General features: G+C 42.4%; 1 protein-coding gene across 1 annotated transcript; it reads left to right on the forward strand.

The window, feature by feature from the left end:
- The first annotated feature begins 5,477 nt into the window (after positions 1 to 5,477).
- On the forward strand, positions 5,478 to 6,356 carry LOC121413071. The gene has a single exon (XM_041605832.1). The coding sequence runs from the start codon at positions 5,478 to 5,480 to the stop codon at positions 6,354 to 6,356; it is 879 nt and encodes a 292-aa protein (XP_041461766.1).
- The last annotated feature ends 8,125 nt before the right edge of the window (positions 6,357 to 14,481 follow it).

Here is a 14,481-nt window from a genome sequence, read left to right on the forward strand (position 1 = left end):
TTAAAATTTCAACGCAGCTTTCATTACTGGAGACATGCAAATTAAGTCAACGTTACCCTTGCAAGGTTGATTCTCACCAATGCCTCCTTTACATGCTAATTGAAAATTCAAATTAATTCAGTGAACGTTTAAGACATTTCCATGGCTCGTTAAATAATGAATGATGGCGAAGTTGAACTATATGCATAGCAAGCGTAACAAAACCCCATCATGTCAAAGAATAAATTGTTTCTTTTAACTTGGTTAAAGAGAGAAAAAAAAGTTTGACTCCACCTCTCATTCATATGTACTTTGCATATCAAAGAGAAAAAAAAATAGGGCATGTCAACCCTCCCCAACATTCAGAGTTTGTCAATATTCATTTCCAGCGTGTTCATGAATCGATTTACATACAATCCCGTGCATGCAATAAATATGGGATTCTAAAACTTAGCCGTTCTGTTTTTTTTCAAGGATAACCGACCACATTGTTTTGATATGAAATTACCTTGAAGATCTGTAATATAAAAAAAAAAAAAAAACTTTCTATGTTTCTATAATCAGAATATGCGGAAAAAAACACACCAATGTTTAATGAATCCGCAAACTTAAACGATTACTTGTTACTCAGTACACACTCATGTTCACTGCACACCGGTAGCAATCTTTTGTGAGTTTTACTTAACGACCATTCTTTTTTCCAAAGCTTTCATCGATGATAATTCGTTAAATTAGATCTTTACAAGATATCAAATTCTCTAATGGTCAACAGACGCTGATATCACGATACCGGTATACCGTTCGCAGGACGTTAAGCACAATGTGGTACACCACATTGAAACGCGAGGACAGCCCGTTACGGCTAGGCCGCGTAGACTTACCGGAGACAAGTTAGACATAGCTCGTAATGAATTCCAGCATATGCTTGATTTAGGCATAATTAGGCCGTCTAGTAGCCAATGGGCATCACCGTTGCATATGGTGCCGAAAAAGACTGCCGGTGATTGGAGACCTTGCGGTGATTACAGGGCACTTAACAAGGCTACCGTACCCGACCGCTACCCCGTGCCCCATATTCAGGACTTCACCGCGAACTTGAATGGAAAGCGCATATTTTCCAAGATAGATTTAATTCGTGCGTATCACCAGATACCCGTCGCGTCAGACGATATTTGCAAGACGGCTATATGTACACCTTTTGGCCTTTATGAATTCGAACGAATGCCGTTCGGTTTGCGTAATGCTGCGCAATCTTTTCAGAGGTTCATAGATCAGGTCATTCGTGGACTACCGTTCGTATATGCTTATATAGATGACTTACTCGTAGCTAGCGATAGCGAGGAAGAGCATGAACGCCACCTACGTCTGCTCTTTGAAAGACTTAGGGAGTTTGGTGTTGTCGTCAACCCAAACAAGTGCGTTTTTGGCCGATCGGAGCTAGAATTTCTAGGTCACCGTATCAACCGCGATGGAGTCAGTCCACTCCCGGACAAAGTGGATGCGATTCGGAACTGCGATGTCCCCACGACAGTGAAGCAGTTGCGAGGATTTCTCGGGTTAGTGAACTTTTACCGTAGATTTATACCTAACTGCGCACATATCCTCATGCCTCTCACAGACCTCCTGCGCAATCGTAAGAAGCGATCTAAGAAACCGCTAGATTGGTCGCCTGCGTGTACGGCTGCTTTCGTTGAAGTCAAAGAGAAACTAGCGCAGAGTACGTTATTGGCCTATCCAAATTCAGATTATCCTCTGAACTTGATGGTCGACGCATCAGACCGTGCTATTGGTGGAGTTATTCAGCAACTTCACGATAATGCATACGAGCCAATTGCATTCTTCTCGCGGAAATTGCTACCTGCTGAAACAAGGTATAGCGCCTTTGGGCGAGAGTTGCTGGCCATTTACTTGGCAATTAAGCATTTTCGATACATGCTAGAAGGTCGTCCTTTCTGCGTTTATACCGACCATAAACCTTTAACATACGCATTAAATGCCAAGCCAGATCGCCATAGCCCCCGCGAAATTCGGCAGTTGGATTTCATATCGCAATTCACCACAGACATCAGATATGTCAAAGGTCAAGACAATGTGGTGGCTGACACCCTATCTCGACCCGATATCAGCGCCTTGCATACCGAATCTCGGGTTGATTTCACGGTTATTGCGGAAGCGCAAGAAACCGATTCAGAATTGCAAGCGTATCTCAATTCCGAGATCAATTCTAGCATGGTGCTCAAAAAGTACCAAGGCTCACCACTGGTGGCTCGATCGTATGCGATACTTCTCACGGACTCACCCGTCCTTTCGTCCCGAAGTCTCATAGGAGGGCAGTTTTCAATGCTATCCATTGACTCTCTCATCCAGGAGTCCGAGCAACACAGCATGCGATTACCGCTCGTTACGTATGGCCCGGGATTAATAAGGACGTACGTAAGTGGGCCCGAGAATGCCTACCGTGTCAGAGGTCAAAGACTAATAGACATGTCAAAGCCCCACAAGGGACTTTTAGTACCCCAGACGCGCGTTTCGCACACGTTCATCTGGATCTCGTTGGTCCATTGCCCCATTCGAATGGTTATACATACCTACTTACGTGTATAGACCGTTTTACCAGATGGACGGAAGCCATCCCGATAACCTATATCACCGCGGAAACGGTTGACAAAACCTTCGTAGAAAGGTGGGTTGCCATGTTTGGTGCACCCAGCTCTGTCACCACCGATCGTGGCAGGCAGTTCGAATCACGCCTATTCGCGGAACTTACTAAGTTGTTAGGTACAACCTGCATCCGAACAACCGCCTATCACCCTGCGGCAAATGGGATGGTTGAAAGATTTCACCGTCAACTTAAGGCTGCTTTGAAGGCTTACGAGGATCCTTCTCGATGGAGTGAACAATTACCTTTGACACTCCTAGGTATCCGTTCTACCATTAAAGCAGATTTGTCATGCTCATCAGCAGAGCTAGTTTTCGGGACAACTCTGAGATTACCCGGACAGTTCGTTACGGCTGAGCGAACTGATGTAGATCCGAGTGACTACATTTCCCGGTTGCGTAGACACATGGCGTCATGTACACTTACCCCCACTAGAGCGAAGCAAGGATCGACGCATGTTCCTAGAGATCTTTTCTCGTGCTCGCATGTGTTTGTTAGGGTAGATTCCGTTCGCAAACCGCTACAACAGCCATACAAAGGACCGTATAAGGTGCTAAAGCGCAAAGACCACTTTTTCACGCTTGACATTGATGGCAAACGCGATCAGGTTTGCATAGATCGTTTGAAAGTTGCACATGTTGAAAATCAAGAAAGTCTGGAAGAAAGCCTATCAAAATCTAAAATTATCGTTAAAGGCAGAATTCCAAGCTCTGTGGAAAAGAGTGCAGTGCAGAGTTCGCGCACGAGTACATCCACGACACCTATCCGAAAAACTCGATCTGGACGACATGTTCGATTTCCAGAACGTTATATTGCAGTTTGTTAATTATCATAATTATGTATGACTCATCATACTTTGTGGTTCTGTTTATTGTAAATAGAATGTCGTAAGCAAGACATATTCATGACTTCCTTACTAGGAGGGGATTTTATGTAGTGACAATTTCTGAGTTTATTTTAGGATATCAATGAAGCCTGAAATACGTTCTTGGGATACTGTGTAAAAAAATACGTTTATCTCGTTTATGTGATACTGTGTAAAAAAAAGAATCAAAAGCAATTTAGTTTTTTTAGTTGGACGCAAAGAAATATCCACCTGTTAATTTTAAAGACAGTATTTCCCGAACAGCAGGTGAATTTTCAAAAGAAAGCATTCCCAATACGTGTTGAACCCTAGGAGACACGAACTTAGTAATAATATGTAAATAATGTTTTTCTTGGTTACGCAAAATGACCAATTAGATCTCGCCCTGTAAGGGCGTTTCGTGCGTTCTTAATTGACGATACGGGACTCTTAAAAAAAGCCCGGTTGCTGATACTTCAGCAGAGTCGTCTGTGTGTAATTTTGGTTACATCTTTCTCTATGGGGATTTGAACCAATATTTCCCCGAGATCGTCGGCTTAGCTCCCAACAGCGTACCTCACCGATGCTGTCTGGGCTGCTCTTTTTGTAGAGGAGAAATGGACTCCTGTTATAGCTGACTTTTTACCTACATCTTTTTCCTGATATTTATCGGGTATGTACTCTGATATTTATAATAACGTTTGTAGTAAAACGAGAAGAGATATTTGATATAACTAATTTCTTGACAAAGTATTTGTACTGAAGAAATTATACCGAGTACGTTTGTAGACGACTTTATTTTTTGTATCAATAAAGTGTCATCCACATGAAATGTCGAATATTAGCACAAAAAACAGATCTTTGAAATTATTTAGGTTGATTTATAGGTCATTGTAGACAGCTTAGTATTTAAGCGATCCTCACTTGTCGATGTTATGGAGAGTTTTCCATTGTACTAGTGAACATTGTTATTCGACCTTGACATTATGAAAGTCATTCTTGTCGAATTTCTTAAAGGCATATAGCCTACTTTTACATGATGTACTTGTACTTTTCTTAGAATTATTGCTAAATAGACAATTCTCATTGTCATTATTATGAGATGTTAAATTATATCTTGTTACACGTTTTGAGGTCGTTTATCTCTATTCGACGACGAAGTGTATTAGGACACCGTTTGTTTTATTTTGATAATTGTCAGGTTCCACTGAGACCCTCACCATTGACGAGTCTTGATATCGACGATTCATCTCGTTTCCACTCTCCGATGTACATGGCAGGCCTATAGCTACGTATTTCATCATTCCAAGTTCAGGTCGCACAACTCAATTCGCCAAGTAGACACCAACTTTTGTAGACAAGTCAACTTCTCAACGCTTTGGCCTAGTTTTAAACTGATAGAGATCCTATACATTTCTTTGAATATTCGACATAACTTGTACTGTCTTCAGTTTATTGGATAAACCATACAGGCATTTCTTGAGTTGTAAACACTCTGTAAAATTGTCAAAGAAAGCATTCGAATCACTTTAATTATAAATTGAAGTCATCGAACCGTAATTATTTTGTCAAGTGCTTATTTTTCTTGAATGATCACCTATAGCTAAAAAGTTGGGATGTTTGAGTCGCCGTGCTTGTTGTTGCTTGTTTAGTTTTTTCCCCTTTTTTTTCCTAGTCTGATTGATTGGTGTGTTTGATTTGTCTTTGCTTTTAGAAAGAAACAGCATTTTCTCCACAATTCTCCAAAATACTCAGATCCGTCCCAACAAAATGGTGATCCCGACGTGATCTGAAAGGGAGCTACAAATAGTAACACTTAACCCTTATAGCGGCGAAACAGATTTTGTATAATATACATAGTACATTTAAAGACGTGATCTTTCAGGATAGATAACGCACATGAGCATTGAAGGAATTAAAATAAGACTGTCATATTCTTAATAACATAGGAACAGGGTAAGTGCAGTGGTTGTACCGCGCTCGCGCTATTTCACAATGTCACAAGAAGATGCCGCAGCGAAATCTACTGCTGACTCTGAGAGCATACTTGGAGCAGTTGCCTTAAAGCTGCCGCCATTCTGGCGAAACGATCCGGAGGTATGGTTCGCGCAAGCGGAAGCCCAATTTGCCACGCGCAATATCGTAGTTGAGAGTACAAAATACTCTTACGTGATCGCGACACTACCACCCGAGGTAGCACAGGACATTCGCGACGTCCTGATAAACCCCCCTGTTAGTGAGCCATACACGACGCTAAAGAAAAAGATCATAGCGCGAACGACGGAATCGGAACAGAGAAGAGTACAAATGTTACTCACAGAAGAAGAACTCGGAGACCGAAAACCTTCGCAATTATTGCGCCGCATGGAACAACTCGTCGGAGATCAAAAATTAGAAAGTGGTATACTTAGGCAGTTATTCTTACAACGCTTGCCGCATAATGTTAGACTGATCTTAGCCTCCACGAGTGAGTCGCTAGCCATAGCGGATCTGGCCGCGTTGGCAGACCGAATTCTCGAAGCGCACGTGCCTGTCGTGAACACCGTGGCGCCGGTGACTGATGCAGGGTCACACGCTATCACGGTTAAGCCAGCCCAATCCGGAGATACACAGGGTGCGAATTCAAACCTTGTAAGGCAAATTGCGGATTTGACAAAGCTCGTTCGTGAGTTAGCCACAACCGTAGGGCAATTGAAACACGACCGTAGTCGTAGTCGAAATCGTAGTAAAAGCAAGACGCGTGACAAACGTGATTCTACGCCCGTCAGTGAATCGCCCGAAGATAGAGGATATTGTTGGTATCATTCTCAATATGCTGAGAACGCGCATCGCTGCAAGGCACCTTGCAATTGGAATAGTCAGGGAAACGCATAGACCAGAGGGTTGGGGCGACAAACCCCACTGGTCAACCGGATAGTCGCCTATTTTACATTAATGATATCAATTCGCGAAAGAAATTTCTGGTTGACACAGGCGCGGCAGTGTCGGTAATCCTCCCGACAAAGCAACAGACGGTTAAACCTTCTACCTTGAAACTACGCGCAGCTAATGGCTCGCGCATCACAACTTACGGACAACAGTCGCTAACGCTAGATTTAGGTCTACGTCGCAGCTGCCGTTGGATATTCATCATAGCTGACGTAACCATGCCTATTTTAGGTGCGGACTTTCTGCACCATTTTCAATTTCTCGTTGATATGGCAAAGCCGAGGCTTATTGATCCCCTAACGAACATGCAAGTATCAGGTAGACATACGGAAACCGTGTCACTTAGCCCCGTATTTGACACGCCTGAAGCTATTGATGCGTACACGAAGATGTTGCGTGATGAATACGCTGATATCACGATACCCGTATACCGTTCGCAGGACGTTAAGCACAATGTGGTACACCACATTGAAACGCGAGGACAGCCCGTTACGGCTAGGCCGCGTAGACTTACCGGAGACAAGTTAGACATAGCTCGTAATGAATTCCAGCATATGCTTGATTTAGGCATAATTAGGCCGTCTAGTAGCCAATGGGCATCACCGTTGCATATGGTGCCGAAAAAGACTGCCGGTGATTGGAGACCTTGCGGTGATTACAGGGCACTTAACAAGGCTACCGTACCCGACCGCTACCCCGTGCCCCATATTCAGGACTTCACCGCGAACTTGAATGGAAAGCGCATATTTTCCAAGATAGATTTAATTCGTGCGTATCACCAGATACCCGTCGCGTCAGACGATATTTGCAAGACGGCTATATGTACACCTTTTGGCCTTTATGAATTCGAACGAATGCCGTTCGGTTTGCGTAATGCTGCGCAATCTTTTCAGAGGTTCATAGATCAGGTCATTCGTGGACTACCGTTCGTATATGCTTATATAGATGACTTACTCGTAGCTAGCGATAGCGAGGAAGAGCATGAACGCCACCTACGTCTGCTCTTTGAAAGACTTAGGGAGTTTGGTGTTGTCGTCAACCCAAACAAGTGCGTTTTTGGCCGATCGGAGCTAGAATTTCTAGGTCACCGTATCAACCGCGATGGAGTCAGTCCACTCCCGGACAAAGTGGATGCGATTCGGAACTGCGATGTCCCCACGACGGTGAAGCAGTTGCGAGGATTTCTCGGGTTAGTGAACTTTTACCGTAGATTTATACCTAACTGCGCACATATCCTCATGCCTCTCACAGACCTCCTGCGCAATCGTAAGAAGCGATCTAAGAAACCGCTAGATTGGTCGCCTGCGTGTACGGCTGCTTTCGTTGAAGTCAAAGAGAAACTAGCGCAGAGTACGTTATTGGCCTATCCAAATTCAGATTATCCTCTGAACTTGATGGTCGACGCATCAGACCGTGCTATTGGTGGAGTTATTCAGCAACTTCACGATAATGCATACGAGCCAATTGCATTCTTCTCGCGGAAATTGCTACCTGCTGAAACAAGGTATAGCGCCTTTGGGCGAGAGTTGCTGGCCATTTACTTGGCAATTAAGCATTTTCGATACATGCTAGAAGGTCGTCCTTTCTGCGTTTATACCGACCATAAACCTTTAACATACGCATTAAATGCCAAGCCAGATCGCCATAGCCCCCGCGAAATTCGGCAGTTGGATTTCATATCGCAATTCACCACAGACATCAGATATGTCAAAGGTCAAGACAATGTGGTGGCTGACACCCTATCTCGACCCGATATCAGCGCCTTGCATACCGAATCTCGGGTTGATTTCACGGATATTGCGGAAGCGCAAGAAACCGATTCAGAATTGCAAGCGTATCTCAATTCCGAGATCAATTCTAGCATGGTGCTCAAAAAGTACCAAGGCTCACCACTGGTGGCTCGATCGTATGCGATACTTCTCACGGACTCACCCGTCCTTTCGTCCCGAAGTCTCATAGGAGGGCAGTTTTCAATGCTATCCATGGACTCTCTCATCCAGGAGTCCGAGCAACACAGCATGCGATTACCGCTCGTTACGTATGGCCCGGGATTAATAAGGACGTACGTAAGTGGGCCCGAGAATGCCTACCGTGTCAGAGGTCAAAGACTAATAGACATGTCAAAGCCCCACAAGGGACTTTTAGTACCCCAGACGCGCGTTTCGCACACGTTCATCTGGATCTCGTTGGTCCATTGCCCCATTCGAATGGTTATACATACCTACTTACGTGTATAGACCGTTTTACCAGATGGCCGGAAGCCATCCCGATAACCGATATCACCGCGGAAACGGTTGCCAAAACCTTCGTAGAAAGGTGGGTTGCCATGTTTGGTGCACCCAGCTCTGTCACCACCGATCGTGGCAGGCAGTTCGAATCACGCCTATTCGCGGAACTTACTAAGTTGTTAGGTACAACCCGCATCCGAACAACCGCCTATCACCCTGCGGCAAATGGGATGGTTGAAAGATTTCACCGTCAACTTAAGGCTGCTTTGAAGGCTTACGAGGATCCTTCTCGATGGAGTGAACAATTACCTTTGACACTCCTAGGTATCCGTTCTACCATTAAAGCAGATTTGTCATGCTCATCAGCAGAGCTAGTTTTCGGGACAACTCTGAGATTACCCGGACAGTTCGTTACGGCTGAGCGAACTGATGTAGATCCGAGTGACTACATTTCCCGGTTGCGTAGACACATGGCGTCATGTACACTTACCCCCACTAGAGCGAAGCAAGGATCGACGCATGTTCCTAGAGATCTTTTCTCGTGCTCGCATGTGTTTGTTAGGGTAGATTCCGTTCGCAAACCGCTACAACAGCCATACAAAGGACCGTATAAGGTGCTAAAGCGCAAAGACCGCTTTTTCACGCTTGACATTGATGGCAAACGCGATCAGATTTGCATAGATCGTTTGAAAGTTGCACATGTTGAAAATCAAGAAAGTCTGGAAGAAAGCCTATCAAAATCTAAAATTATCGTTAAAGGCAGAATTCCAAGCTCTGTGGAAAAGAGTGCAGTGCAGAGTTCGCGCACGAGTACATCCACGACACCTATCCGAAAAACTCGATCTGGACGACATGTTCGATTTCCAGAACGTTATATTGCAGTTTGTTAATTATCATAATTATGTATGACTCATCATACTTTGTGGTTCTGTTTATTGTAAATAGAATGTCGTAAGCAAGACATATTCATGACTTCCTTACTAGGAGGGGATTTTATGTAGTGACAATTTCTGAGTTTATTTTAGGATATCAATGAAGCCTGAAATACGTTCTTGGGATACTGTGTAAAAAATACGTTTATCTCGTTTATGTGATACTGTGTAAAAAAAGAATCAAAAGCAATTTAGTTTTTTTAGTTGGACGCAAAGAAATATCCACCTGTTAATTTTAAAGACAGTATTTCCCGAACAGCAGGTGAATTTTCAAAAGAAAGCATTCCCAATACGTGTTGAACCCTAGGAGACACGAACTTAGTAATAATATGTAAATAATGTTTTTCTTGGTTACGCAAAATGACCAATTAGATCTCGCCCTGTAAGGGCGTTTCGTGCGTTCTTAATTGACGATACGGGACTCTTAAAAAAAGCCCGGTTGCTGATACTTCAGCAGAGTCGTCTGTGTGTAATTTTGGTTACATCTTTCTCTATGGGGATTTGAACCAATATTTCCCCGAGATCGTCGGCTTAGCTCCCAACAGCGTACCTCACCGATGCTGTCTGGGCTGCTCTTTTTGTAGAGGAGAAATGGACTCCTGTTATAGCTGACTTTTTACCTACGTCTTTTTCCTGATATTTATCGGGTATGTACTCTGATATTTATAATAACGTTTGTAGTAAAAAGAGAAGAGATATTTGATATAACTAATTTCTTGACAAAGTATTTGTACTGAAGAAATTATACCGAGTACGTTTGTAGACGACTTTATTTTTTGTATCAATAAAGTGTCATCCACATGAAATGTCGAATATTAGCACAAAAAACAGATCTTTGAAATTATTTAGGTTGATTCATAGGTCATTGTAGACAGCTTAGTATTTAGGGAAGAGAGCAAAAATATTATAGCGTGAAGCCTGCAGGGGGCATGGGGGGAACGCTAGAGGCATGGGGTAATCCAAATTAATCCCCCATGCCGGATGCAGCCAGCATGATTGGTCGTTACCAAGTAATTGCCCCATTCAGCGCGCAGGCGGCATGGGGTCAAAGCAAGGCGAAATTCAGTTTAATCCCCCATGCCGGATGCAGCCTGCATGGGCCTTACGACAACCTCATTCAGCACGCAGGCGGCATGGGGTAAGATCGCGGTGCATTTTCAAATTAATCCCCTATGCCGGACGCAGCCAGCTAACTACTAGGTAATTACCCGTTCAGCACGCAGTCGGCATGGTGTCAAAGTAAAAATACATTCAATGCTAGCTTTTACGCAGCTCTCCCGCCATATTAACAGTACTAGTAGTGCAGGTTCATTTCACGCCCGTGACACGCCCTTCAGCTCCATGCACGCCCGTTCCCTGGCCACTGCACTGCCAGCTGACCACGGCTTGCGCCGCATGCTTCGAAATAACTAAAAATGAATATTATGTTATGTCGCCTTCATAAGCCTAAATCGAAAAGTGGATAGGTCTGGGGGTTCTTGTTCGCTCTATAAACTAAATAAATCATGGATGGAATGAATACATTCAGACATGTGGAAACGCATATCAAAATACATCCTTTAGCTAATGAAAATGAGTGAATGCAACCTTGAGTAAATATGTCGCTCTAGAGGACATTTGTTCCCCGGTTACTTCCACAAAGAGACGCATGATATTTCGAGTCTTCTTTAAGTAGAAAGAGAGAAAGATAGACTCGGTTTTCCCCATTTTTGTCATAATGGCGTACGTTTAGAACTCAATTACTTCCAATTTGAAATCAGATGGTGCAAAAGTAACCACTGATTAAATGCCATGGTCACAAAGGTTCATAAAAACTAAAGACGTTCGAGAGAAACAAAATGATTTTCAGATATGGAAAGGCCCAAGAATTCTCGGGATTTTTGCCCTGATTTTTTTTTCGTCCAACGTTACCATCTAACAATAGTTTTTGTAGTCGAAAGATGGTCTTTAGTGCAGCTCACGGCACCCTCTTATGCAATTCGTAAGACTTTAGTAAACATTTTCATTGTTTTGGGGGTTGTTTGAGACGCTGTTATCATGGTTGTGTCCTGTCGAAAATCCTGGAACTTCTAAAAAAATCAATACTTCAAAGCGGCAGTACTGCCAATAATGGACACTCCGAGTCCTTTACAAAAACTTAAAAACGCAAAACACCAATGCTCGTTTGTAAGAGGACTTAGATACCGTGATGATGACCTCATCGCTTTTTAATACAAGCAACATGTTCCAAAAGTTTCAGTGGGTCATATGAACGTTGTCGGAGGGGGGGGGGGGCGGGGAGTAAAGTACACTGCAGTCTATGCAATTACCCTTAAGTCCCCCTCCCCCCTTACGCTTCGCCAGCAGTTGCCAAGCAATTATCTCCGTCTATATTCGTGGACATAGCTATTTTGGAGGCCGAATCAGACTCTAAATCTTATGATGTTTTATTGCTGTTTTTTATGGAGGGAAGTCGTACAATAACTCTCTTAAGGAGGAGGGGGGGGGGGGAGGGGTATGCTTGTCAGTATTTGAAATGTTTAAAGGCTCCCTATAGGGGTTCTAAATTGCCCTAAGCAGCCAATTGAAAACCCTTTAAGGTTCTCGAGTCATGAAAAAAACTAGATTTCTGAGCTATTTCTTGAGGGTTCCAAATAAGAAACAAATGGGTTCCAATTTGAACTTAATTTCGGATACTTAGCATGTCTTACGACCCCTTTCATTCGCAAAGAAAAAGAAAGCAACGCTCTTAAATACACTTCCATTCATTTTTTCTTACTTCTAAACAAAATTGTTCTTATCTACTCATTGATCGGTGGGTAGCGCCCAAAACGTGCTAAACGAATTAAGTATGTATTAAAAGTGGAAATCACAAATTTCTCTCTCCAGTATTCAATAGCTGTTACAGCTAATTTCGATTATATTCATTTCACTTTCATAATCCGGCCGGCCCGTGCCCCCCCCCCCTTACCACTTTGAGAAACAACATACTTTTAATGAAAAAAAAATGAATAGAATATAGAATAGAAAATATAATATTTTTTATTTCATATACAGGCCGATAAAACAAGAAATAGTGTATTACGTCATCAGTCTCTGCATTTGTATACACCAACCGGGATCACTGTTTAGAGAAATTAAGTGAATTTGTCAAAATTTCTTATTTCGCATCCAATTTCGATGAACATTTCAATGTTAGGCTTGTTGGATTTTGCTTTTTTTATTCAAATCAACGTTTTGTTGGGTTGGTCGTGTCTTCAAGTTGCCGCTTTTATTGAATAGAATGCGAGCGACTTCTTATCCTAAATTGACCACTGGTTTATAACACAACAGTGTCTTTTCACTGTTGAATAAATCACACTCCGCGTCGTTTAAGCAAGGGTTATCGCTTATGTTTCGGTTATTCGCCGCCCCACCTCCTGTCAATAGATAGGTCTATATTATTGCTCTCAGAGTTTCCTGTAGGAAATATTAACATCGAGGGGAAGGGGTTGGACGAAGACGATTGCATTATTTATTTAGGCATTTTGAGTTGATGTATAAATATACATAAAATATGTTTGTCTTATTGGGCCAAGTATACCCTCTTAAAAAATAATATTATTTGAATAGACCAGTTTTACAAATATTTTCTTCCTGCTAGCTTATTATAGCCTATATGATTTTAGAAATCCTCTTTAAAAACATTTTTCTCAACTAAAATTACCAACACGGGGACAAAATAATTAAAATATATATTTGCCTACATGCCATTTTAACACACACCCCCGATGAAATGCCGTATATGTTGGGGTGGTGTTTCTTAATCGTTGATATGCACAAGGGGGTAAATCCCAGGGGTAGTCCCCACGAAGAGGACGGGAGTGGCATGTACAGTCACCAAATCTATTTTCCTTTGGATTAAAGCTTGCAAAATATATAAATATTTTGTTGAAAGAGAAATATTAAGTAGTCACTCATATCTGAATTCAAATGTTGTTTAGGTTCTGGGAACCTTTTATTTGTAGGAAAATACACCGATGACGTACCTACAAAGATCATATCGATTGCTGTAATTGTTTTGCATAAATTTACTTAAAGAAAATCGCTGCAAAGAAAATAAGTGATTTTACTTAAAACTGAAAAAAAGTTACAAACTGAATACTTGAGAAAATTAAGGAAGTCGTTATAACATAAATCAATTCAGTAAATACCAAGGCATTTTTTAATGTACCAATGATATAGCATTCGATCTCTTTAATACGACATCGGGTGATATCATTTCCTAGCTTCAACCTGTTTAAGACCGTCCATTTTCTTTTATATGTAGTTGGTTTGCATTTTTAAAACCTCTACGAAATCACCTAAATAAAATGTTGGTAGAGAGAGAGAGGGGAGGGGGTATATATAAGGGGGAGAATGTACACGCGTGAATGAACCCTGAGTGCGACGAAGTTCACATTACACAGAGTTATTTATGAGAAAGCCAAAAAAAATCGATAATGCTTTGATTATGTTCTCAACACGCCGTTTAACGTTTGAATACATTGCTGGCATCAATGACCACCGTGTATTCAAAAGAATGATTACTTAAGTCTCTGTTGAATAGAATGAGACACCCTTCTGACCCTGGGCGCGTTATCTCGAAAACAATGGACTGTCTTTTCACTGTTAATACATGCACCTTTCACTTCGGTCAATCAAAGGTTAATTCTATTTCGACTTTAATGGCAGCACTTTTGTTTGTCAGGCCTAATTGCTTCAGATTATTTTCTATTATAAGAAAGAGACACTGAAGGCAAGAGGGGGAGGGGCGATGGGAAGATAGGAAGGATCAAAACTGAATAGAGAACGGACAGGCACTGAGAACGGAGTTGATCGAAGAACTGAAGTGGGGAGGGGGGGGGGGCGATGGGCAGAAAAAGGGAACAAACTGAACGGAGAACAAGGATG

Source organism: Lytechinus variegatus, chromosome 4, assembly GCF_018143015.1.
Source record: "Lytechinus variegatus isolate NC3 chromosome 4, Lvar_3.0, whole genome shotgun sequence".
NCBI classification, from domain to species: Eukaryota; Metazoa; Echinodermata; class Echinoidea; order Temnopleuroida; family Toxopneustidae; genus Lytechinus; species Lytechinus variegatus.